The following is a 26,775-nucleotide window of genomic DNA, read 5'->3' as shown; positions in this document are numbered from 1 at the left end:
ACATCCTATCAACCTTTTATAACACTGTTGGAAAAGACCTTTCGCTTTGAAGCTTTTCCACGCGCATTCAAAAAGTCGAGAGTAGAAACCACAGAATTCAGCCGGGTAAAGTTACATGATATTTATTGCCCTAACAATAGTTCTAAAACAAAAGTCAAACAGATCTGGGTTCTCAATGTAAAGGCCTTCAAAACGTAAGAAGTTTACATGCGCTTTACATGAAGGCAACAGGAGAACAACAAAATAGTCCTCTGCTCCAGTTTTTAAAGATGTTCTGGGCTTCTTCCCCCCCGTGGACAACATGACGTCGAATCTCCGCCCTGGAATCACTTGGATTGGGTGACCGATGATCCGCCTTCGTCCATCAGCCAATAGTCGACGGTCACTCTCCGGACCCAATCCATCTCCCCAGGGGATGACTTCAAAGATACGCCTGGTGCTGTGATAAACTCAGACTCTTCCTGTCCGTAACAAATCAGATTGACAGCAAGAAATCCATGGAGAGCCTAGGTTAAAGATCAACCTTTTTGTTCTTCCCTGGAACCGGACATCTGGAGAAGTTCTCACAGCTATAATCTATTCCTCGTGGTTTAGATTAGACATTTCTGCTGACTGCTGTTGACCAATGCCCGAGAGGTCAACATCCCCCTCCTCTGTAGGGGAATGACTGACAGCTGTTGTCCGTGAAACATCCTAAGGAATGTGAGGTCAATGAAGTCAGGATACACACAGTTCTACACACTTAATCTATGAAACTAAAACTTCAAGTAATATAGGCAAAACAGAAAACGTAATAAAAATAAGACTACTAATACAAATTCCTTCAGTTCCCTCTCTTGGCCTCATGAAGTGAGGCCACACAAAAATAATAACACATTATCACATTACACAATAACAAAACATATCAGCAGGTCCACATGACCTGAGAGCTGTGGACTCAAACCCGCACAATCTAAAACAATATATGAACAATGAGTATTTCAAAGGTGATATTTTCAAGCCATGTGCGTGCAAGTAAAAAACCTGCCAGAACATTGCTCAATCCAATTTTGAGAAACATTCAGTATACATTCAGACAGGAAAAATTCTTGCCTTTGGCAGCCATCCCTCGGGATACTCATGAATCACCAAATCTCAGCAGCATATCGGCAATACAAATTACATAAAACAAGTAATAAGGGAACAAAATAAAGAAACTACAAAAATGCAAATTGTAATTATTAACCTTATTTCAAAAGTATAAAAGTATAAAAAAGAGAGCAAAGACAATCAAAACAACACTTCCTGTAAGAGAAGGGACACCTGAGTTTAAGGGGAAAATAGGGAGATGTTAAGGCAGAACAAAATCACACAAAATGATTCACAGCTTGGGCGGTGTAAAGGGATCACTGACAGGCAACATGGCATATTGGCCATGCCCCCGGGCCTTGTCCCCCACCGCCTTCTCTATGAGGCGTGTCACGAGTGACCTAAAACAAGGAATGAAACAGCAACCACATAAAGTGAGAATAGTTGTAAAAACTACAAGTGCAACAAGAAGGGAAGAAAGCAAAGTTTTCCATGGGCCAAACACCTTCAGCCAATCATCCCACATGGATGTGTCTACTCCTGAGTGTTTCTTCATTTTCTTAGTGAATGCGTGCAGACCTTCAATCACCCGGGTTAATTTTTCATCAGCCTGCGTTTTATTAGGGATAACAGAACAACATTGATCTCCAATATAACCACAAACACCAGATTTCTCTGCCAAAAGCATATCTAAAGCTATTCTGTTTTGGAATGTCACTAGGGACGTGGCTTTCAACTGTTCATGCACCGCTTCAAAACCTGCAAGAGTGTAATTACCCAACCTCTGAACATTGTAATGAATGTAGTTAATTCTGTCAACATTTTTATTAGGAGTTACCCATATTAAAATACTCTCAAAACCTGCTGCCACCTGATTCACTAACTTATATTCATCGGGCACACCACGAGGTACTCCTAATGCATCAATATAAGTCGGATCTGCATCATTCCAATTAACTGACCGCTTTGTCCAGGTTGACCTTGAACCTAATTCTTGTTCCACGACATCTAACACATCTGACAAATCAACAGGTCGGACATACACCGGGAGAATCAATGATATCAAAGCACAACGTCCTGATGCATCCATGGGTAACCTATCAAATATCTGATCTTTCCCGCACCAAATCCAGACATCAGCTCTGGAAACAGGTTTAAAGTCCCTAAAGGATCGAATACCATTACACCATGTAGAATCAATATGTCCCAAAAACTCAGTGCCTGTTCCTTCTGAAAATTCAAAACATGAAAAGTTTTGCTTAGCCACCCTCCTGTCAAAAATGGGCTTACTTTTCTCACTTGGAACCACAGGATGATACTGATTTACTTCCTCACATTCTATTTTGTAAAGGATGGAATTGATCATGTTATCTGCAATACATTGTGGCATAACAGTGGCAGGTACTACCTTCAACAAAGGTCTAGGGCCCATACAGACCAGACAATCAGTTTTAGTCATGTTAGCCGCCTGTTCTACCATTAACAACCAGTTATTAGCATCTCCACTAATACCTGTTATAACCTGAAACCAATTATCTGGAGTAGGTGTTCCTTCTATAATTTTCACCTGTCTGGCCGGACCGAAACCTAATACTGTTCGTATTGGGGTAGTGGTGGTAGCGTTGAAGTCTGGACAAAACATAACCTGCCAGCACGGATCTTTGCCATTTGCCCATGCACAGACAAGCAATCGTGAACAAAAAGTAATATACCCCTTTGTAGGGGTAGGAAAAGGTTGAGCAGTAGTATTAACACGGAAAGTGAAAAATGAATCTGAAACAGTAAAATTGGAAATTATTGTAGACCACTGTCGAGCCTGAGGTGTCCAACCATAAGTACCTTTCTTCCAAGATGATTCTGCTGTGGATCTAAATATAGATCCCCATCCTCCATCCCCCAACAATCCTCGAATGTACCAATGATAACCTCGCCAGTCACTCGCTGTACCCCAGTGGTTATGTTTAAAATTACTTCTTGGTGCTATGATTAACACATCCAATGTCTGATTGGGATTGTAACAAAAATAGGGAAATCCTAAAGGGGGCGCCATGGAGCCACACATCAATTGTTCCGCTTCTCTAGTATAGGTCCAGATCTCATATAACGCATTTCGCCTTGTTCTGTTCTGTCCTAGAGCCATCTGCCTGTGGGTTTGAGTGAGGTTAAATTTAGCACGAGTAGCTACAATCTCAGGGTAATCCAGGAAGATAAACCACAAAAGAAATAATACACAGAAAACAAAACCGATACTTCCTAATGTCCATCTCCCTCTCTTGGACTGGGACAATCCCAGTACACTAATGGAAGAAAACATAACAAAGGCAGACAGAACACAAAGCACAAAAATGACAGTAAAAATATAAAGTGGAAGAAAAATCAAAAGGATATGTAAAAAATATAAAATGAATACAAAAGCACAAAAAGAGTATTAACAATATAAATGGAAGTTATAAAAAGAGAAATCGCATATAAAAGTATAAAACAACAAAAAGTCTGTTACGGTTTAGATCAACAGGCGTCCTGTCCACGGTCCTGTGAAGGGCAAGGTCGCAACATGGAATAATGATACCACTTATTGCCTTTGCCTTGCAACTGCACAGCAGACGTCGTCCGAGCTGTGACACGATAAGGGCCCAACCACCTAGGCTCAGACCACTTCCGTTTGAACGCCTTCAGATAAACGTGCGTCCAGTCAGCCAGATCAGCACCTGGCGGGTCAGCTAGGGGCCCGTCCGTATCCGTAAGCTGCGCAGAAAAAGCAAAAGAGAAAGCATGCAACATCTTCCAATAGGTGGCTAAAGACCTATTGGGTGAGTGGGCGTCGTCTAAAGGTCTAACAGTCGACGAGGGGCCTGGCATCAATCTACCGGTCAAAAGTTCAAATGGAGAGAAACCTGTTCTGCGATTCACAGATTGTCTGACAGCCAACAAAGCTATAGGAAGAGCAGTAACCCAATCTAAATTCGTTGACGTACATATCTTCGCCAATTTTCTTTCAGCGTGCGATTCATGCGTTCCACAGAGCCCTGTGAAGAAGGATGGTAAACACAGCCAAACTTATGTTGAAGCCCAAAAGATGCTTCAACCTGCTGTAGATGCTTACCATTAAAATGAGTCCCATTGTCCGACCTGATTTTTGCAGGGAAACCATGTGTGGGTATATAGTGATTTACCAGTGCTTTGATAACAGAGAGGGAATCCTCTCTTTTGCAGGGATAGGCCTCCGGCCATCCTGAAAAGGAATCAACGATAACCAGCAAATACCGCTTACCTTGCACCGGGTTGATCATGTCTGTGAAATCCATCACAATCTCAGCCCCTGGCCAGGGGGCAGGATCAAAAGTCCCTGGCATAGGTTTGAGGGTGGGCCTAACATTATAGGACTGACAAACCGTACAATTTTGCACATAATCACGACATACATCACGCAACCTGGGATGCCACCACATGTGCAGCTTTGTCATCATGACAGATGGCCCCAGATGCGCTGGACCATGTGTTTCCTTGAGGATTTGCCGAAGTAGAGGTCCGTCGGGTACCACAGGCTGGCCATGCGGACCAACCCACAGTCCATCTGATGTTTTTACTGCACCTGTTTGAAGCCAATAGGACTTCTGTTCCGGTGAGGTCGTGGATTGCAAGGTTACCAGATCATCGTGCGTAGGGCTGTCCAACAATTCAGGGTGTGTGTAAACACTTACCATCTGATGAGCGGGGTCATACCCTGCTGCTGCCTTCGCAGCCGCGTCAGCAGCGTTATTGCCCAGTGATGTGAAAGACTTACCCTTACTGTGACCTGGCACTTTGATCACAGCCACTCTGGAAGGCAGCTGCAGCGCATGATCCAACCGCTGCATCAGGTCCTTATGAGCTATGGGCTCCCCTCTCGCTGTAAGATAAGAATTTCTTTTCCATGCAGCGAGATCCAACAGTGCAGCCGACACTGCATAAGCAGAGTCAGAATATACTGTTACCTGTTCTCCAGGTGCAGCTTCGAGGGCCAGACACAGGGCCAGAACTTCTGCTGCCTGAGCTGATGGCTTAACTGTTAAAGCTTGTGTGGTCAAAGTGATAAACTCACCTCCGGAGGACTCCACAACAGCAGCCGCTGCCTGAAGAATTCCAGATGTGGAGCGGAAACAACAACCATCTGTAAAGAAAATTCTCCCTTCCGAAAGAGGCTTTGTCTCCAAATCTGGCCGAGTCCTCAATTCCTTCGCCACAGCTACAGCGCAAGAGTGAGGGTCCACAGAAATGCCCTCTGACATGTTAATCCCTGTGTGCTGATACTGAATGTTCGGAGCTGTCAAAGTTTTCAACAGCCTGGTCTGTCTCAAAGATGACAGTGTGAAGGAAGAAGACGCAACATATGATGTAACCGAATGCTCAGTCAGAATTATCAAAGGATGTGACATCACAACGTGCGCCGTTTTGAGAATGACTTTTGCTAACCCTGCAGCATAACGAGTACATAGCGGTGAACGGGCTTCAACGGCGTCCAGGGAGATGCTACAATACATGAGTACGTCTCGTCTGCCCTGGTTTTTCTGGAAAAGAACAGCATTAACGATTGTGGGCGTCATAGAAGCGTCAAGATAAAATGGTTGAGCATAATCCGGTGGTGCGAGAGCGGCAGCGCATGCCATGTCTTGCACTAATTTCACAAAGATCTGATCAGCCTCTGGGGTCCAGTCTAACATAGCTGTAAGGTTAGTTACACCCTGCTCTTTAATCATTAACCTCAAGGGGGCAGTGCGTTCCACAAAACAAGGAAGAAAATGTCTGCTGTAACCACAAAGACCCAAAAATGCCAACATCTCTCTAACTGTTTCTGGGCGTTTATGCTGCAAAATTGACATCCTATGCTCAGTAGACATGGATGATCCTGTGCTAGAAACAGTTCTGCCTAGAAATGTGACTTCCCTTCTGCAACATTGCAGCTTCTTCTGAGACACTTTAAATCCCAAATCATGCAATCTGAGAAGAAGATCTTTCGTCGCCTGAAGGCAGATTTCAGCAGTTGGAGCCGCCAGCAGGAGATCGTCCACATACATCAACAAAACACAACCCTGTGGCAGCACCATATCCTGTAAGAGAGACTTCAAACATTGGTTGAAAATGCCAGGAGAATTCTTAAATCCTTGTGGCAAACGTGTGTACTGCAAACGAACTCCTTTGTACTGAAATGCAAATAGATGTCTACTATTTTCATGCAATGGAATGCAAAAGAAAGCGTTCGCTAAATCAATGGCAGTGAACCATACACATTGTGGGGTTAAAGTTGACAGCATGCGATGTGGATCAGGCACAGGAAGAACTGGAGTAATGGTGACATCATTCACAGCCCTTAAATCATGTGCCATGCGATAAGTTTTACCATCTGCTTTTAAAACTGGTCTCAAAGGGGTACACCACGATGAATGCGAATGCTCAATAACACCAGAGTTCCACAAACCAGTCAGAGTCTCCTCCATCCCCTCATCCGCATCTGTCACCCAGCGGTACTGTGGTCTAAAAACCTGTGATCCTGCAATTACCTGGACCTCCACCGGGGGAACGGCGGAGCATGAACCAACATCAAATGGACCTGTGGACCACAAAGAGGCTGGGAGTGTTTTTAACATCACCTCTGCATCTTCATGATCCGTTTGCTCTCTGCCATGATGTCGGGCAATGCAGACATGCTCCAAAACTGAGGAGTTGGTCATCGGAGGCAAAATGATCCTGTACATCTTAGTGGAGGGAGAAAATTGAACTCCTGAAATAGCACAATTCTGCCAGTCTGTGTTGTTAGCGCCCCGTTTAGTCATAGGCCCGAGTTGGCGAGCCTCATGACCCGGGGAGAGTGCTAATGAGATGTGTGGTACTGCTGTATCTGACATCCGATACCACTGCATTTGTGAATGTGTGAGTGCACAATGAGCCGCTACACCCTCAGGGCCTATATATATATCAGTGGAGGTTAAATGCCACGTGTGGCCTTCTACCTGATGAAATGCTTCCTGATATAATTGATCATCCTCTCTGTCATAATAGAGTGTGCAGTGCAGGTCATCCAGAGGCGGAAAATAAGGCTTCAACGACAGAATCCACGGTTTCCATAACTGAAATTCATGGTACACACCTGGCATGTCAGAGGCCTCTGGATCCAACAGGGCCCAGTATATGTCGGCAGTGGGAGTTGGCTGTGGGTGAGGCTGCAACAACCACTGTCCCTCATAGTGCGTGGCATGGCATCCAGTCAGAACATGTCCATTTGGAAAGGTGATCCTTATCCCATCTGGGGAACAGAGGATGCTGGCTCCTGTTTTGACAAGAATGTCCCGCCCCAACAAATTCACGGGTGTGTGGGGTGAATGCACAAATGAATGTTCCACCTTCTGACCAGCCAGTTCAAAAGTCAGTGGAATGGTCTTTTGCAGGGTTTGAGGTGTCCCAGAGAAGCCCACAAAGTTCATGTGTTCATTTGTCAGAGCAGATGGAGGTAACTGACAGTTTATAGAAGAACATGTCGCTCCTGTATCGATTAATCCCATCATTTGATTACCTCTGAGTTTGAAAGGGACCATGGCTCCTGCATCACCAAGTGATCCCTGAGCTCCTGGGCACCCCTAGTGGTACTGTCCGTTTTGCCACCCCTGGGGTTCCTGCCAGGGTGGAGGAGGGGCCTGGAGTGGTCGTGGGCACTGTCCATTTCTTCCACGCCCTCTGCCCCTAGTCGGTGCATTCTGCGGTTGGGTACCTTGGTATGGGCATGCTCTTGCCCAATGGTCTGGAGCGGCGCAGATGAAACAGCCGTCACCAGTTGCTGCTGGAGGAGGTCCTCTGGGTGGTCCACGTCTTCCAGAATATCCACCTCGTCCCCTGCCGCGACCTCTGAATGCCTGCGCCTGCCACATCATTACTGTCGGCTCTAGGGGTGTCAAACTCATCACGTTATTGTCTTTTTTTACATCTTTTTTATCTTGTTTGTCCTGAGTGGACTCTTTCCGAGCCTGTGCTAGTTGTAGTTTCAGCAACTGTGTTTTCAACTGCTCAACTTCTCCCTCCGCTTTCTCCTTTTTTACCAAGTATGCTCTGCAATGATACACCAAATGCCTCTTAAACCGACGCTCATCACATGCCATCAAATCTGGGTCTGCATTCAATAAATCCTGCACTTCCTGAGGCACTCCGGCCAGAATCGCAGTTCTGAACATGACTGTCTCAGGAGGTGTCAGGCTGGGATCTCTACCCGTGCTGTCAGTCCATTTCTGGACACACTCTGAATAATATGTGCTGGGTTCCTTACCATCAAAGGGGAAGCAGGATGGAGCTGCAGTCTGTGGATCTGGAAAAAGTTCTCTAATTGCCAAAAAAACTGGATCCTGAACATCCACTAAAAGAGTGGAGTCCGGAAGGTCCTGCACACCCGCACGCTGTTCAATAGACTGGACCTCAGTGACTGTGGCTGTTACGCCTAGCATCTGTCTCAAATCCCCGATACAGGGTATATGACCCTGCATAACTGTGCATAATTTCTGAAGAAAGTTGCGTCCGCCATTGGACACACGTGGTAAACGTTCAGCAAGTGTTGACACATCCTTAAGCTGGAGTGGCTGATAAATAGGCACACCCGCTCCTGTTGCTAACATAGGATACATAGGTGCTGTGGCCCCTTTCTGTTTTGTTTCACTTCTTAAAGTCATAATGTGTTTCATTCTTCTGACCTTATCCAAATCCTGATTTGAGGCAAGGACACGTGGCCTGTGCGGAGGACATTCCTTGTCATCCCCCTTCTCCTCCTCCTTCTCCTCCCTTTCGTTACCTTCCCATTCTGGAAATACTAGTCTGTTATTTGTTTTAAATTCAGCTGGCGATTTATAATTACCTGTCAGACTCTCCAATGTGTTCTCAAAATGCGAAGGCCGCAGGAGCTGGTTGACCTGAGGGTCACTCACCCCTGAGTCAATTCTTTGCTGTGAAACTGGAGAGCTGTGAGAGGGGGTTTCCGGCTGAGGATTTATGACCCCTCGGGAGGGGTCTGCTGTTTCTCCACCCGCTTTGGATCGCCTTTCTCGCAACATGGAAGCTATATGCTGTTTCTCTGCAGGAGTCAAACCTTCATCAAAATCACAAGCAACTTCACCACATATTTTCAACATTGGATACATCTGTTGGGAAGGATAAGGAGGGGGAGGATGAACGACAGGGGAATCTGTCCCTACGGGAAGGGAGGGGTAAATGCCAGAAAGGGGGGCTTCGGGGGAAGATGGTGTCACAGTACATTCAGAACTCTCCTGCTCTGTCTTCACCATAGCCAGAGCTGTAGCAGCAAGTGTTAATTGGTGAACTGCACGCCGAATTTCATCAGTCTCCTTGTGTTTCCGTTTATTTTCCCTCTTCTTTTTCCATGTTCCTTCTTTCACCTTCTCATCCAACTCCTGAATCTGCTTCAGCACGTCATCCTCATTCTTTCGCAACTGCTGGCTAAATGTCATCCAACTTCTAGTCCGTTTTAAAGCCATCAAAACCCATGCTTTCCGCAGTCTCTCCTTCTCCTTTTCTCTCTGTCTCTTCTCAATTCCACCAAGCACCTGACTTTCCAAAATCTCATACATTCTCTCCCATTCAGCATCATTCAAGTCACAGTCATCGCTGTTGTCGTCATCTTGTCGTCTGTCGTCCACGTCAAGTCGTTTGTCAGTCAGAGCAAATGCACCATTTTTCTCATCATTTTTATCAAATACACCTCTCATGTTTAATATTAGAATTCTTTATTTGGTTTCTCTCTGTATATAAAAAAATAATTTGTCGAGGTCACTGCCCCGTTAATATCTTCCAAATTACCTAAACGCGCAAAAATTAGTTCCTAAACTACACTGTTTTTTCGCCTTGGGCGTCTCTCTAGGGCAAACAGACGGAAACCATGTATTTTGAATACATTACCTCAAACACAACCGATAAACCTAGGATACCTTTTCTGTACTGTTGTTGCACACTAGGTGTCACAAACTAACAGTCAACCATCCCTTTAAAGTTTGGGTCAACTTTTATTTATTTATTTATTTATTTATTTATTTATCTATTTATTTTTATTTATTTATTTATTATTTATTTTATTTATTTATTTATTTATTATTTATTTTATTTATTCTTTCGGGGGAAAGCTCTACCGCCCACTCACTCGAGATCTCGTTCAATTTGAGTTATTCCACTATTAGATAACTTAATCAATATGCAGAATTTTGCAGCAGGCTTCTGCTTACCTGTTTTGTATGCGGCCGCATGAGAAGTCGACCAGGTGGACGGGAGGAAGCGTGCCCAGACTTTACACTGAAAGTCTCAAAAATACGAAAAATACGTCACCGGCTCGATCCGTGATCCCCGACTTCACGTCCCGGGTCACCAAGTTGTTGGAAAAGACCTTTCGCTTTGAAGCTTTTCCACGCGCATTCAAAAAGTCGAGAGTAGAAACCACAGAATTCAGCCGGGTAAAGTTACATGATATTTATTGCCCTAACAATAGTTCTAAAACAAAAGTCAAACAGATCTGGGTTCTCAATGTAAAGGCCTTCAAAACGTAAGAAGTTTACATGCGCTTTACATGAAGGCAACAGGAGAACAACAAAATAGTCCTCTGCTCCAGTTTTTAAAGATGTTCTGGGCTTCTTCCCCCCCGTGGACAACATGACGTCGAATCTCCGCCCTGGAATCACTTGGATTGGGTGACCGATGATCCGCCTTCGTCCATCAGCCAATAGTCGACGGTCACTCTCCGGACCCAATCCATCTCCCCAGGGGATGACTTCAAAGATACGCCTGGTGCTGTGATAAACTCAGACTCTTCCTGTCCGTAACAAATCAGATTGACAGCAAGAAATCCATGGAGAGCCTAGGTTAAAGATCAACCTTTTTGTTCTTCCCTGGAACCGGACATCTGGAGAAGTTCTCACAGCTATAATCTATTCCTCGTGGTTTAGATTAGACATTTCTGCTGACTGCTGTTGACCAATGCCCGAGAGGTCAACATCCCCCTCCTCTGTAGGGGAATGACTGACAGCTGTTGTCCGTGAAACATCCTAAGGAATGTGAGGTCAATGAAGTCAGGATACACACAGTTCTACACACTTAATCTATGAAACTAAAACTTCAAGTAATATAGGCAAAACAGAAAACGTAATAAAAATAAGACTACTAATACAAATTCCTTCAACACCCACTTCTGTAAACTAGTTTTATGCACGTTACTAAAAGTGGCCTAAACCTTCTATTAGTTATTGATTGCAAAATAAATTTGGCGGGAAAAAGAAACCAACAAATACTTTTTTTGAAATTCTCCAGGCTGCTTGTAAGTATTTAGTTATTTCTAGTACAATAGTTCAATGAAGTTTTTATGTAGGAATCAACACTTTAGCCTCACCCAGGTGTTTGACACCAGGTGATCATCCCGCCCCCTGCAGGGGGGCAGCTGGTTGTTGGATTCTCTCTGACGAGCTGAAAGCTCCATGTCTGTTCTCACATTTCTTTCTGCATAAAACCGAGGGAGGAAACCGTGAAGACAGGGTCTCTGCAGCAGCTGCCCTGAATCAAACTTTGCCTCTGCGCTTGCATGAGTGGTGGATGGGGGGTGGGGGGCTTCCTGCCTGCCTCACATCTGGCTCACTTTCAGTGAAGTGACATTTACCGCAACAAAACAATCTACTTTTTAGAAAAAAAAATTAAGTGTTGCATTTAAAAAAACATCTTTTGAGAAGGGTTTAGCGTTGGTGCATTCATTGTTTAAACACTATGTTACGTCTGCTCTGTCAAAGCTCTCACGTGTTGGTGCACAGTGTGCAACAACAGAGCAGCTGTGTGCAGAAACACTCTGGACTTATTCAGAACATCCCACTCCGTCTTTGATCAGAACCTTTCAACAGTTTCTCCACGAATGAGAACATTGTAACGTGTCTAGTTGGGTTTTTTTTCTTCTGAACTTTTGAAGTGACTTCATCTGAATGTATCGAAAATCCTCTCACAGCGTTGAGAGCTCTGATGTGTGGTAGAGCCTTCAGGGTTTACTGTGGGGGCCGTCACATGAGGGCTTGTGTCTTGAGCGGCAGCTCTTCACTTCCTCTGACTGCAGTGGTTGATGTGCACATGGACATGAAGGCTGCCGCCGCACACACTTCAACCTTTTGAAGCGTCACGTTCGATGGAGTCCAGCTGTGTTCTGAAAACACGCCCGTGGATGAGTCTTCATGCTCTGGGAAGGATGGTGGACTTCAGCAAACACGCAGAAGACTTTTGATGAAAAAGGTTTTACTGCCTGTCCTCTTCCTGTGTGTGCACACTGATTCACCGCCATCCCTCCTTAGGACTGAGGTGAGACGGCAAAAGCTCCAGAGCAAACGTCTGCAGAGACATGGAGTCCTCCAATTCCACCCACTGTGCAGGTGAGCTACGGTGTGGCATGCTGGGAATTTGTCCAGTCTGTTGCTGATTGCAGGTGCTTTCAGGTCACGGCCAGGGCCTGGGGGTCTACATCGTCATCGCTGTTCTGTCTGCCATCGTCATGCTGTTCACTGTGCTGGGGATCGTTCTTCTAAAAAAGTAAGAACAGAGTAATGTGTGTGTGTGTGTGTGTCAGAGACATCAGATTTAAATTCCACCTTAAGTGTGATTTGGGGGAAAACTTCCACAGATCTTAAAAATAAAAAAGCTCCAGGTTTGCGTCTCAGTCTTTATTTGTGGACAGTGTTTATATTAACGCTTGTGCTATCCTAGGCACTTTACCATTGGGAGTTGGGTCATCTAGACCCACTAGACAGTGCTCTGAACCTTTTTTCTTCAATGATTTGTGATCTTCACTGGTGTCCATGGATTACATGAAATCTTTCCACCTTTATCCACCTTTGTCATGGTAGGGAGAACACGTCAATGTAAGGGGGGGGTCATCTAAGATAGCACAAGGGTTAAAGTGGAGGTGGGTATCAAAGTCCTCAGATGCCTCATGGGCCTGGTGCTTCATCATGTTCCACCAGAGAGAGGACAGGGATACAGGTGGACGTGCAGACGAAGGTGCGAGATAGACTGCCAGACCGATACGCAGCTTGACGGGGCCTCTGAATGTCTGAGAGGGTCTGATGTGGCATTAGCATCTCTGCCAAGGAGAAGGCTGAAAAGAGGAGTCTGCAGGTCCCCAGATGATCACTGCAGAGGATTCTGTCATTTCTGAAATACAAAAAATAACTCTAGATGGAAAGCATCTTGAAGCCTCCTGATCACCAACCCAACAGGACTGAAAACGTGAAAATGCAGACATTGGTTTTCATGTAGAAGGAAAATAATGTCCAGAAATGTCTGAATGGAGAGTTAACTAGAATGAGTATGATGTGGAAAGGAAGTTCAAGACATCTTTGAAAGAAAATCGAACCCCAATTAACAATGTTTTGGAAAAAGAAGTTATCTAAATGAGGTGAGTTTGGATGCAGGGATGTTCATAACTGTGCTGAGGGTCTGAGTGCTCACGAGCATCACTGTATTCTGCAGGTATCGTTCCACGGTCCATACTGTTGCAGAGCTCCAGCGCAGCAAGCTGTTTTTTCCACAGATACAACTTCCCAGCATGCCTATGGTGGCTCCTGCAGCAGAGGAGGATGAGCAAATGGATGAGCCTCTTCCTCCTCGAACTCCTCTGCGGATTACCAGCACACTCAGGTCCTGCTCAAAGAGGCTGAGGAAAAGCCAGGACCAGGTACTGCTGCTGCACCAACTCACAGGAATCCTCTCCGCCGCCTCTCATTACTGTACATGTGGACGTTTCAATCCCAGAATCTTCATTTCACCAAGTCTGACCTGAACCTGCTGCACCTGATCAAAGCAGGCAAGGAGGGGGTCTTCTACCAGGCCAGGATGAGCAGAGGGACATGTAAAGGCCACACCATGTTGACCTGCAAGATCAGCAAAGAAGGTACCAAGAACATCTGAACCCAGAACATCAGCTCCATTTAGGCGGAGCGGCCTTTTGCTTGATTAGTTCAGTGAAGCTAAAACACTTTGACAATGTCACTTATATAGTTCTACAAGTTTTTCCCAACTTCTAAAAAACATTTTCTGAAACATTAGACCAGTTCCCCCAAACATCAAACACGATTTTCAAAATAAAAGCCTAACATACAAAATAATTGGCTCTTCGTCAAAAGCTCACTTTGAGATCAAAACACTGTACACCAGGGTTCACCAACCTTTTTGAGACCGAGGGCTATTTCATGGGCACCAAGTGGTATGAAGGGCGCCACTAAAAACCTCCTAGCCCCCCCCCAAAAAAGAAAAAAAACAACACAATTTGAGGACTTCCTTTTGTGTGCCCTATTTTTATTTGCTCATTTTACACACAAAAACATGCATGAATTTTCTAGACTCGTATTACAGAGGGGGGGTCAAACTCAGTTGCAGAGGGAGCCTAATTTCAAAACAGACTTTAGGTTGCAGCCGAACAAGATAAATATTTATTGAACACACTAAAGCTAAACTTTTAAACCTTTAAAACTTTAACTTAATTTTAACTTTTTAAACATAAATGTAAATAAAAACAGACAGGAATATTAATCCTCACATTAATGGATTACTCAACCACCTCAACCTATTCTCAAAATCTTTACATTACATGAATCATAAGAATGTCCAGAAATTGTGTAATTTTTTTGATCTATTTAAACTTTTGTAATAGACCCCTTACTTTTAGTGATTATTTTTTAAGTTATATTTGTTTACATATTTGGGTTTTCTTTGTCTACCTTTATCTCAGAATTGATATTGTTGTCATTGACAGACATGCGGTGGTTGTTTGTTGAATATTTGCTTCAATAAAAAAAAAAAAGATTTTTTTTTGGGTGCATTCCCTGCGGGCGCCACAAGGGGCACTGGCGCCCGCGGGCACAGGGTTGGTGACCCCTGCTGTACACTGTTAGCAAAAACGTTTATAAAGAACTGTGAATTGTAAAATAGGATTTTGTTTTTTCCCTGTGAATCAGGATTTGCATTTATTGCACTTCGTTATCTTGCTGGGTCAGACCAGAGGACTTCATCGACATGACAGGCAATGTTCACCCTAAGCAGACAGGGAGAAAAATGATCTAGTGTGCCTGGTGCAGCCTTTACAGAACCCAATGGAAATGTCATCACAGGCCAAGTCCATGACCTGCAACAGGTTTTCTTGAGTGTAAGGTTCTCCTCGTAAACCTTTATAAAAGGAATTTGTTTCATGCTGACTCTACTGGGCTGAAGAACTTAAGCAATGGTGGGGAGGCTAACACTGCTGATCTAAAGTTAGTGTTGTCTTCAATTATCCGTTGCTCAATTTCAGACAATTTCATTGCATTACTTTGAACCACTGTTTGCTCAAAAAGAGCGTCTTGTTGCTGGTTGAATACAGCTGGTACGAAAACCTTTTTGTTTAATGCATAATGAAAAATACACATTTGACCTTTGACATGGACCAGGCGGAAAAGGAAAGGAGGAAAGAAGAGAGAGGGATGTTAGAGAGGGGGGGTTAGGAGGGTGATTATAGAAGGGGGGGTGAAACCATAAAGCATCATAAAGCAACAAGCTACTGGATGGTTATAATCATTACAGTGAGGTTCAGATGTAATACAAGTCTATAAGGGGTGGGGCCTGTCCACACACACACACACACTAAAACTTCAGAAACATACCTATTGGTTCCAAAAATGTCCACATGTCAACATGTACACAATACAAATAGTGTTCACACACGCATACTTATGCCTTAAAACCAACTAGTGTGAATAAGTTCATTCATTCAATCACGCAAACTATGAATGCAAAGGTTACCTTGCACCTGTGCTCAGGTGAGTGTTTGTGTTCTTCTAAAGTGGATGATGGAATGTGAAAAGAAGGACCCCCGCCATAGCAGCAGCGGCAGCTAGAAGCCCCCAACACCCGCACGGTAGCAGACAGAGAACAACACCCCCCAGGCAATCACATCCGCCACCCAGGCCAGTAGGACCACCGTGGGGCCCTCAAAGCCAGAGAGCAGGGAGACATGGGGGGAAAGAGAGTGCCGCCCCAGCCCAACCAGGAGAGCAGCCCCCCCGCCGCGCCGGGAGGGCCCAACGCAGGGCCCCACCTAGAACGGGTGCCCACAGCCCCAGACGAGCACCTCATCACCACCCAGGGGTTCTGGGCATCCCCCCGCCCCAACCCCAGGTACGAGCCAGGACCCCCCAAAGGAGACCCGCTCCGCGCTCCAGGCAGCCACCCACCCGGCCCACAGTTGGTCCAGGAGAGAGTAAGGCAGGGGCCAGTCGCCCCCGCCCAGGAGGAGGGCACCAAGGAGAAAAGGGGGTCCACAATAATTGTTGTAAACATGAACTGACCAGTCTCACCCACAGTTGGAAATTTGGCGAGGCGCAGTGCTCAGGGGCAAGGACCAGAACCCACACCACAGGGACACGGACACCTCCAGGCTCAGATGTGATGTGATCCCCGGCTCTTGGTCTTGCCAGAGAACTCAGGGATCCCTCTCCCTGTGTGGAGAGAGGATCCCAGTCCCAGGTGCAGATGGGCAACCCATCCAAAATGCTATCGACAAAGCGGGCTAAAATTCTGCAGAACCTCCCAGCAACAGATTCTAGTTGAGCGACCTGATCGAACGTGTGTGAGAAGCGTGGCTGCAAAGGTGCAGCAGAGCAGAGTGAAATGTAAACAAAGCATCTTTGCCACATTAAAGCAACTTTCCTTCTTTCAGTCATGCTGCCTCATCAACACACTTTATTGTTTCTGAAAAGAATCAGGGCCCCCCCCCCCCCCCCCCCTTTATTTTTGAAGCACCATTCAGGCTCCTGGACCGTTTAAAAATACTGAAGAAGCTACATTAAGCAATGTTGAAAATAAACAGCAATTTATTTCACCGGTACAAACTTATTGGTTAAGATACATTCATTCTTTGTTTTTTCTTATACTGAAAAACATTTTTGTTGTGGAAATCAGACAACATTGACTGTTCCCTTTCTATATTTTTAGTTACCAAAATAAAAGCACTATGAATTTGCTTTGGTAAAAGCATCTTTTTTATGAGACACAGTTGCAGTGCTCAACATTGTGATCATTAAATAAACTGAATCTGACCATTTTATTACAATAGAAGACATTGAAATTCAGGAAGAGTTTTTTCAAAGTCATACTTAAAAAAAGAAGAAAGAAAATGTGTTTCGCTAAAATATCGGGATACGTATTGTATCGCCAGACTCTTGCCAATACACACCCCTACGCCCAGCCCCCACCCCCCCCACCCCCACCCCCATGTAGTTAACAATGGGAGACCAGAGAGACTGAATTTTTTCAAAGTTGAATTGGATTAGCTGCAATTTTGTACTTTTTGTCAGTTTAAAGGTGTTTAGAAAAATTTCTGACCAGAAGCTTTCATCTGTGCTGATGCTCAAATCTGCATCCCATTTTGTTAGCGGAAGTGAAATGTTATTATCTAAGTCAGTGTTTTTCAACCTTTTTTGAGCCACGGCACACTTTAACCTTGACAAAAATCCCGCGGCACACCAGCATCCCAAAAAAAAAAAAAAAAAACAGAAATTCATGGTCTGTATTGATCGACAGCCCCCCCCCCCCCCCCCCCCCCGCCCGCAATCTCACGTGCATTTTTGTGATAATTGTGGCCGGAAAAGCAGGAAGTTGCGGCTGTTTTTTCTAAGAGATGAAATGAAAGTTAAATTAGAAAATTTAGAAACTGTTTGTTTGTTGTGGTTTCAAGGCGTTTCTCAAGGACAACTCATTGTGCGCTGGGACACTGGCTCTTTAAGCCAATGCATCATGGGAGATGTAGTGTGAAAACTGCCGAAAACTTGCAGAAAGACTCGCGTCTCTGAGCTTCATTGTATTGTCCACTTGTTTCACAGTCTGACACCGGACTCTGTGGAAAGCTACACCGCTAAAGAAGAGCTTTAGCTGGTATTTTTGTTAGAACTGAGCGACTTTATCAGCAGAATTAAGAACAAGGAAGTGAAGACTTTAAGCACTTCTGATTGGTCAGACTGATGACATGTGATTAAACCTTCAAGAATGATTGGTGGAGACAGTTAAAGGGACGGGACTTTTCCGCAAACTGTCATAGCTGCAGGTAAATCGCGGTACCGTGATTCTTATCAAAATTTCTTTAATAGAATTAAATAAACACAAAGAAAAAGTAATTTTAAGATCTTTCATATTCCTTACTACTCAGTGTTTTATCAGGGCCTGTTTGGATGAACAAAGAGCTGATTTCCTGGAGATGGGAAATGTTTTTAGATCAGTTAATGAGGGCAATTTCCCACGGCACACTTGACCATCTACCACGGCACACTAGTGTGCCGCGGCACACTGGTTGAAAAACACTGATCTAAGTTGCATTAGAGTTTGTATATTTTGTAAAGAGTTTTAATCATTGAGAAATTAATCAGAGAGGTAACTACTTCTGGTAGCTTTAAATCATTGTCTCTGTATTTAAACTTTTTAGTAATGATGGATTTGGGGAGCTGGTTTAGCTCGTGCTGGTTTGCGGCGCCTTCCGTCCGTGAAACCAGGGCTCGACTCCGGGCTGCTCCCTGTTCCCTTCTCTACCTCTGTGCCGGTTCCAAGCCCGGTTTGAGAGGGTTGCGTCAGGAAGGGCATCCGGCGTAAAACATTGCCAAGTTTACCATGCGACTTGTTCGCTGTGGCGACCCCTGATGGGAGCAGCCGAAAGAGGAAGAAGAGTAATGATAGATTTAAGTTGCTGATATTCCTAGAAGTTATTTATTCCATGTTTGTCCTGAAGTTCCTGGGGTGTTATGAATCTTTTGTCAATATTTGGGTGCTCTAGTAGTGTTACGTAGTGTTACAGACATATACTTTTCATATACTTTGTAGAGGTATGGGTCTTGGTGCTGGTCTGGGTCTGGGTCCTGCTGGGGGTCTGGGTCTTGGTGCTGGTCTGGGCCTGGGCGTGGGTCAGGATCTTGGTGGGGGCCTGGGTCTACATGGTCTTGGTCTGTTATCCATCTCTGAAAAGCTGCTCAGTTGTTTCAGGACTGTCCTAATACTCACTGCAGTTAAATTGCAACAGGTGTCTACAGTTTTGACCACTTGTGTTAAATTTTTTCATACGTGTTTTAAAAATGAAAATGTGTCATGTGTTCTGCAAAGAGTAGATTTGAATTGTGTTTTAGGTTTAGAGCAGAGAGTGATGTTTTTGAGAAGAGTTAAAGGATTCTCAAAAGAAAACCTTCAATATTTTTGTGCCTTAAACCTGACTGTTTGTAGCTATATTTAAAAAAATCCCACTGTCTTTGAAGAGCAGCACCAGAGTGTAAAGTTTAAAATGAACTATCTCACATAAAACACTGCCTGCAGCACAGAAAGTCACAGTCCTTTCTTTCCAACAGCAGAGATGTTCCCACTAATCCAAACTTCTGTCAAGAATATTTATAAAATCCACTGACATCATTTGATTTTGTGTGTTTTTCCTCTGAGGTGTGCGTCTGAAACATGTGGAGACCGAGGTTTCCATCATGAGGAAGTTGATGCACCATAAGAACGTCCTGCAGCTCCTGGACTGGAACACATCAGAAGGTAGGACATTTTTACGGTTTCTTCACAACCTTTGGTGTCATGAAAACAGTTTCAATAAATCCGCATTTTATCTGCTAACACAGTGGTGGAAAAAAAGTGAGTTCCGGTTTGGCTGCATTTTAGTTAAAAGAACTTTCTATCACTGACAGAGTGAAGAGCCCTGAACAGCAGCAAAAGTTTGAATCAGAAGGAACAGTTTTGGTCACACACTGTCAACAAAGAACTCATAAAAAGAAATTTCAGGGTTTTAAGGTGCTGCTTCAAAGTTTCATTTTTTTAAGAACATCTCATCTTTAGCAACTATAATAAATAAAATATGTTCTGTATCATAGTTTTGTAGAAGTTGAAGGAACTTGTTAAAAAATCAGATAAGAACATCTTACAACTAGGGATGGGTATCGTTTAACAGAACTACTACTCTTATTGATACTGCTTATCCATCCGGTATTTTAACGATACTATTGTCGATACTTTTTGAGGACAAAAAATAAATAAATAACAAATTAAGAACTTAAAGTGTTTTATTTCCTCATTATGTTTTTTTACTTTATACATGATAATGTTACAATACAAAGCTGGAATGCACGTGGATGTGCTAGACCAGGGGTCAGAAACCTGAACCTCTCAAAGAGCCATTTGGATCAGTTTCCCACTGAGATGAAAGCACAGGGAGCCGCAACACTAGATGTGTTAGAAAAAACTGTCTTTGCTGACATGTAGTGATAGTTAATTTGGCAATACTTGTATTGATTCAAAATACTGTCAGGATATTTTGTTAATCATTTAATTTAATAACTTGTATTCTGTATAAGTGTGATGTTTCCTTTGATCTTTTGTCCATTTTCCACAATCTTTAATAGACTTTTCTGTCTGTCAAACACCCAGAGTTAAGATGAATGAGATGATGGAAACTCATTCTTTAAATACAGTAAACCCAATAAATTATGTTAATTTCATGGAAGATATTTATTTATTTATTTGGAAGTAGCTGTTAGTTTGTCTGGAATCATAAGCGTTGAGTCTAAGCCCCGCCCCCGCCTCTCTACCCGTTCGTTGTATCCCCGTGTGCAACCCCCCCCCCCCCCCCCCCCAACGTTTACTACACAGACAGCGCAACATACATTCATCGTAGCAGCAAGGTGACAGGATAGTGGGGGCGCCCTGACCCAAATTTAATTCATCTTACGCTGAAATGGGTGGTTTGGTGTAGGGGGATAAAAACAATTTTGTTGTTTTTTTTTGGGGGGGGGCGCTCATGTGTCCCCTACGAGATCACCACTGACTGTCTTTTTTAAAGAACTTTCCATCCCATAACAGTCTCTGGTCGGCGTTCACAGCTGCAGACTCACCCCCTCCACATGTTCACGCTGGTCTCTTCCTCCTGACTGCTCTGACTGTGTTTAAGGTCCAACAATAGTTATTTTACTAAACCACAGAGAGCCGCAGCACAGGGAGGAAAGAGACGCATTTTGGGCCATTTAGCTCTTCCCGCCATCGTATATCTTTGGTAGCGTTCCTGTGTGCGCGCGCCGCGTGCTGTCTGAACAACAGCCCCCGTGCACACAAATAGTCAGACAGACCTCTCCTCTTCTGCGAGAAAAAAGAAATTAATATCATCATTAATTAACGGAAAATCTACTGACTTGTAGAGTTAAATATAGCAGATAAAGTTTATATCTTGTGGGACAGAAAAAAAGACTTCTCCAGTACTGATAGCAGAACCGTTAACGATACTAGGGTCTTGAAGAATGTTACCCCGGGGCTCGGTACCCATCCCTAGTTACAACCATGAGCACAGAGAATCCCCTTGACTCAAAAGCAACCTGTACCAGCTGTTCTGTGAAAATCTTTGGAGATCTTTCTGTCAGAGCTTGTTTGCCATTTTCTCTGCAGAGCCATTCATGCTGATCATGGAATACGTGAGCTTTGGGACTCTGAGAACTTTCCTCCAGACCAACAGAGTCCACCTGAGTGGAGACCCTGAGCTGCAGAGTCTGCTCACTATCGCCTCCTATCACATCGCTCTGGCCATGCAGCACCTGCGCTCCAAAATGGTACATTTTTATGCTTTTTGACTTAATTAAACCATTTTAGCCACATTGTACAAAAAACAACAATAACAGAAAAAACTTTGCATTGTCATTTCTTCAAATAAACAACCTCAATTCTCCAGATGAAAAGATGACTTTATCCATCCTCCGGGTGAAATTAGGTCATTATAACTGTCTAGTATGTCAGAAAATAACCACAACAACAGTATAAGATAGAGATAGAAGAGGAATTTGCCAAAGGACACAGATGCTGTACAAAAATGACAAATGGGTTAGATTGGGGGCTAAACCACCAAATAGTTCTCAAGCGCAACTGTGTCTGCCTGGTTTCAGGGAGGAAACAAAGTTTGGCTACATGGTGAAGCAGTGGTTAGCACTTTCGGGAGCTCTAGTTTGGTTTAAATCCCGACTGGGACCCTTCTGTGTGGAGTTTGCATGTTCTCCCTGTGTATGTGGGGGTTGTCTCCAGGGACTCCAGCTTCCTCCCACGGTCCAAAGACATGCCCCACAGGTTGCCTGATGGCCCTAAAGTGCCCCATAGGTATGCATGTGTGTGGGTTGTGTGTGAGAGTTAGTGCAGCAGGCTGTCGACCTGTCCGGGGTGCATCCCATCTTTGCCCAACACTAGCTGTGACAGGCTCCAGCAGCCTGGTGACCCCGAAATGAATTCAGCAGGTTAACAAGATTGATGGATGGATGGATGGATGGATGCCTGTGTCTGCCGCAGACTACTTTCCCAGAAGATGGGTCAAATACGGAGATCAAATGTCCCACATACGTGTGACGTTGGACAGCTAATGAGACATTTTCCACAGCCAAATAACTGCACAGTGGGGAAAAAAAGTATTTAGTCAGCCACCAATCGTGCAAGTTCTCCCACTTAAAGCCAGTACATGTACAGGAGCGTCTATGTCCTATGGTCAGATGAAACCAAAATGGAACTTTTTGCAGAAGAAGAAGAAGAAGAACTCCACTCATCATGTTTGGAGGAGAAAGAATGCTGAGCTGCATCCAAAGAACACCATATCTACTGTAGAGCATGGGGGTGGAAACATCATGCTTTGGGGCTGTTTTTCAGCAAAGGGATCAGGACGACTGATGCGTGTAAATGAATGAGGTCATGCATCGTCAGATTTTGAGTGAAAACCTCCTTCCATCAGCGAGGACACTGAAGATAAAACGTGGCTGGGTCTTTCAGCATGACAACAATCCCAAACACACTGCCCAGGTAACAAAGGAGCGGCTTCGTAAGAAGCATTTCAAGGTCCTGGAGCAGACTAGCCAGTCTCCAGTTCTCAACCCCATAGTAAATCTTTGGAGGGAGTTGAAAGTCTGTTCCTCAGCAACAGCACCAAAACATCACTGCTCTAGAGGAGATCTGCATGGAAGAATGGGCCAAAATACCAGCAACAGCTTGTGAAAACTTTGTGAAGACTTACAGAAACCAACAAAGGGTTTATAACTAAATATTGAGATGAACTTTTGAAGGTGACCAAATAGTTATAATTTACAAATATATCCTTTAATAATATATCCTCTCTCATCTTTTTAGATAGGAGAACTTGCACAATTGGTGGCTGACTTAATACTTCTTTGCCCCACTGTATATTGTCAACACTTAATATTTACACACATATCACTTAGTAAAACATTGAATCCATATTGTAGTGTCAGACTAGAGTGTTGGGATGGTGCTTGAGAGACAGTTTCCTCGATTGCTCCTTTGGACACCAGGGTTGAATGAGTCAGAAACCGATGCTGCTCTTTGTCTAGTGTAATGTGGAGATGGTGGTGGGGGCGTGGGGGTATTCAGCATCTTGTCCTCCAACAGGATGACAAGTCTGGAACCCCCAATTGACTCTTTGATCATTTGAGTCCGTCTGTTGTCTTTTGTTCTGGATGTCCTACATGTTGCTGATGACCTGATTCAGGAATAATTTCACCAAAAAGAAGAATAGTCTAGAAAGGAAACAGGGAGATCTGGAGGTGAACATCCCTGCCATCTAAAATGAGCATGTCTTCATTTTAGATTGATTCTTATCTGACTTGAATATGTTTTGAAAAACAATTTTTTTGTGTCACTGTCTGAAAAATATGGAAGCGATTAAAAATAAAAGTCAAAACCAGAAATGCTTTTTAATTTTCAAAATGAAGCTGCATTTTTTGACTCAAAATTAAAATGAAAAAAGCAATCCAGCAAAATACTTTTTCATTTTCTTCTTCAACACTGATTATTCTGTCACTGTCATGGTTTGAGTTTGTTGTGTCTTGTTCTGTCTTGTTTGGTTCTGTTTCCGTGGCTCCCTTCCTCCTGGGCTGGTCCATTAGCTTGTGTCATGGTGTTCACGTCTTCATGTCTTAGCTTCCTCGTTCCTTGTCCCTCGCCAAGCCACAGTGAGTTTTTGTTTTGTCTTAGTGTTCCTGCTCTGCAGCGCCTTTTGTTCTGTTATTAAACCCTTTAGTCCTGAACCCGTGGGCCTCTGCTTCTGGGTCCTACCGCTCGCGAGCCACCCTGCACATGACAGTCACTTAATTAAAATGATAATGAAAATGGTATTTGACAGTTCATTTTCAAAAAGTTCTCTGGTAAATGTGTAGCAAAATTCATTTAGAAATGTCTAATTTGACAATTAAATGGATTAACAGAAAGGTATTTAATTTTGAAAATGTAACTGCATCAAATGACTCAAAATTAAAATGAAAAAGCAATACTTTAAAATGCTTTTTCATTTCTACTTAAAAACTGCTCATTCTGTGTCATAATTAAAATGAAAATGCAAAGAGGGGATTGCATTTGCATTTTCACATCCACCCTGCCAACATTGTCACATTATTCAATTTGACTTAGTATTTCCAGAGGGGAGGCGGGGCGATGACGTCAGTGCTTCTCTGTGTGTCGGCTGCTAACAGACTCATGCTAGGAGCAGTGTAGCTTTGTGTTAGCGGCAGAGGAGAGGGCTTTGTGATGGTTGTGAACTTCTGATGACACACAGTTTCTCAGGACTACATAGCAGCATTTCCGCCTTCTGTGGACGCACCGCGATTCGTCGAAACTCCCAGTCGGAACGGTAGCCGCCTTCGCATAGCGGAGTGCGAAGCCCTGCGATCCGAGGCTCCCGATCGCTGAAGGAGGAAGTGCTGCTACGATCTGAGAAACCATCATATAAATTAGTTCGGTAAAGTTAGAAAGATATTCACAGATTCGGACTTCCGGCCTCAATAACTCTTCAGATAAACGTTCAATCGTGACAGCAAGTATCTCAAACCTTTTGTATTAACCCAGAGAGTAAACTACAAATGCACTTCAAAAGAAAAAAGATCGTTTTTTCACCTTTTGATCAAAATTGTTCTCTTCGAGGTGTAAATGCAGACACGCAGCGAGCCGGCAGCCAAGGGACCGTCAACAAAGTGCAATCTCTGTGAAACACCATTCTGTAAAAATCAATACTCTTGTGAAAAGTGAATACATCTCTACATTTATATGAACTGGTAGTGAATATCTGTCAGCATATTGATGCTAAAATAAATATTTTGTGTGAAAGTCCATCTTTATCATATTTTGTAGCACATATTTTTTACATTTTAATAGAGATATGAATCATAATTAAAGTGATTAATAGCTCTGTAAATTCTGACGCTACAGTCATCAAACTTTCCTTACTGACTAATCATGACCTTATTGTCCGACTACAACAAAGATTTGGTCAAAATAAACATTTTTTTATTTTTTGGGAATTCTTTATATTGAAATGTGGATCATATTCGGTCAAAGATCCTCAATAGCTCTGAAAATACTAAAGCTACAGTCACCAAACTGTCTGTACTGACTAATCATGACCTTATTGACCGACTACAACAAAGATTTGTTCAAAGAACCGCTTTGTTTATTTTTTGGGTATTTTCATATAGAAATATAGATCATATTTGGTCAAAGATCCTCAATAGCTCTGAAAATACTAAAGCTACAGTCACCAAACTTTCCTTACTGACTAATCATGACCTTATTGACCGACTACAACCAAGATTTGATCAGAAATTCACTTTGTTTATTTTTTGGGAATTCTTTATATTGGAATATAATTGTACAATTTAGTTCACTGAAAATGTTTTGTTCCAATCTGTTTGTTTGAATACTAGTATAACTAAGGACAGTTTTTATTTAATTATTGGGTCTACATTGCATTATATTTTTTCCTAATAAATTATTTCTAAAAGCTACTGAAAGTTATTTTCTTTCACCATTTTCTTTAGTGGTTTGGTATAAATAAATGGGAAAGAGTTGTTTACTGTTATTAAACTATAAGCAGAACTAATTAAATGTCATGGGCCAATGATGATCAATATGCGAATAAGTGAGATACCATAAAAAATAAAGAAAGAAACAGGTTGTTGTAGTAAGATGGTATAGTAAAAATGAGGACTATTGAGGACTGCATTAATTGTATTTTATGAGCAAATGAGTGTAATTAAAAAATTATTTTTCATTCTTTTTTTTTTTTTTTTTTTTTTTTTTTTCTTTTTTTTTAACTTGTCCTGTCCAACAGCTAGGCAGACAGATGAGAGCTGAGGGCCTCTTGGGTTGGACATATTTTACTTTAACAAGAGGGGTTATTAATCTTCAGACAAACCAAAGGTATGTCTGAATAAACCCCTTTTGTAATTGAGGCCAAACTTTATTAATTTCAAACATGTCTGAAAATCTTTGGTGTTGGACCGGACGGAAAAGGAAAGAGGGGAAGAAGAAAGAGGGACGTTAGAGAGAGGGGGGGTAGGGGGTGATAATAGGAGGGGAAGGGGGATAAGACCATGAAGCAGCATAAAGCAACAAGTTTACTGGTTGTTACTCATTATGGTAAGGTTCAAATGTAAAAAAAAAACAAACAAAAAAAAAAAAGGGCGGAGCCTGTCCACACACACACTCAAATGTTATAAACACACCTGTTAGTTGCAAAAATGTCCACCTGTCGACATGTACACAAAACAGATAGTGTTCACACGCATACTTATGCCTTAAAACCAACTAGTGTGAAATATTTCAGTCATTCAGTCTGTTGAGCTGACACCTGTGCTC

The 26,775-nt window shown here is 43.2% G+C and overlaps 1 protein-coding gene and 1 long non-coding RNA gene across 3 annotated transcripts in view; one reads left to right on the top strand and one right to left on the bottom strand.

The window, feature by feature from the left end:
• Positions 1 to 106: 106 nt before the first annotated feature.
• Positions 107 to 10,676, bottom strand: LOC144981797 (uncharacterized). Its single transcript, XR_013647283.1, has 2 exons — positions 10,317 to 10,676; positions 107 to 3,813 (listed from the first exon to the last, which is right to left on the bottom strand). It is a non-coding gene; the product is annotated as an uncharacterized LOC144981797 (long non-coding RNA).
• Positions 10,677 to 12,163: 1,487 nt separating this feature from the next.
• si:ch211-167j9.5 (tyrosine kinase receptor Cad96Ca) overlaps positions 12,164 to 26,775 on the top strand; it is a 33,296-nt gene continuing 18,684 nt past the window's right edge. For both annotated transcript variants that reach the window (XM_023961832.2, XM_023961831.2), the window contains exons 1-6: positions 12,164 to 12,485; positions 12,549 to 12,642; positions 13,582 to 13,786; positions 13,864 to 14,002; positions 19,555 to 19,653; positions 21,547 to 21,707. In XM_023961832.2, coding sequence (XP_023817600.1) covers positions 12,455 to 12,485; positions 12,549 to 12,642; positions 13,582 to 13,786; positions 13,864 to 14,002; positions 19,555 to 19,653; positions 21,547 to 21,707 — 729 coding nt within the window. In that variant the 5' untranslated portion in view covers positions 12,164 to 12,454. The remainder of the gene's footprint in view (positions 12,486 to 12,548; positions 12,643 to 13,581; positions 13,787 to 13,863; positions 14,003 to 19,554; positions 19,654 to 21,546; positions 21,708 to 26,775) is intronic.

Source organism: Oryzias latipes, chromosome 13, assembly GCF_053564925.1.
Source record: "Oryzias latipes strain Hd-rR chromosome 13, Olatipes_Hd-rR_3.1".
NCBI lineage: Eukaryota > Metazoa > Chordata > Actinopteri > Beloniformes > Adrianichthyidae > Oryzias > Oryzias latipes.
This window is presented reverse-complemented; position numbering and strand designations above follow the sequence as displayed.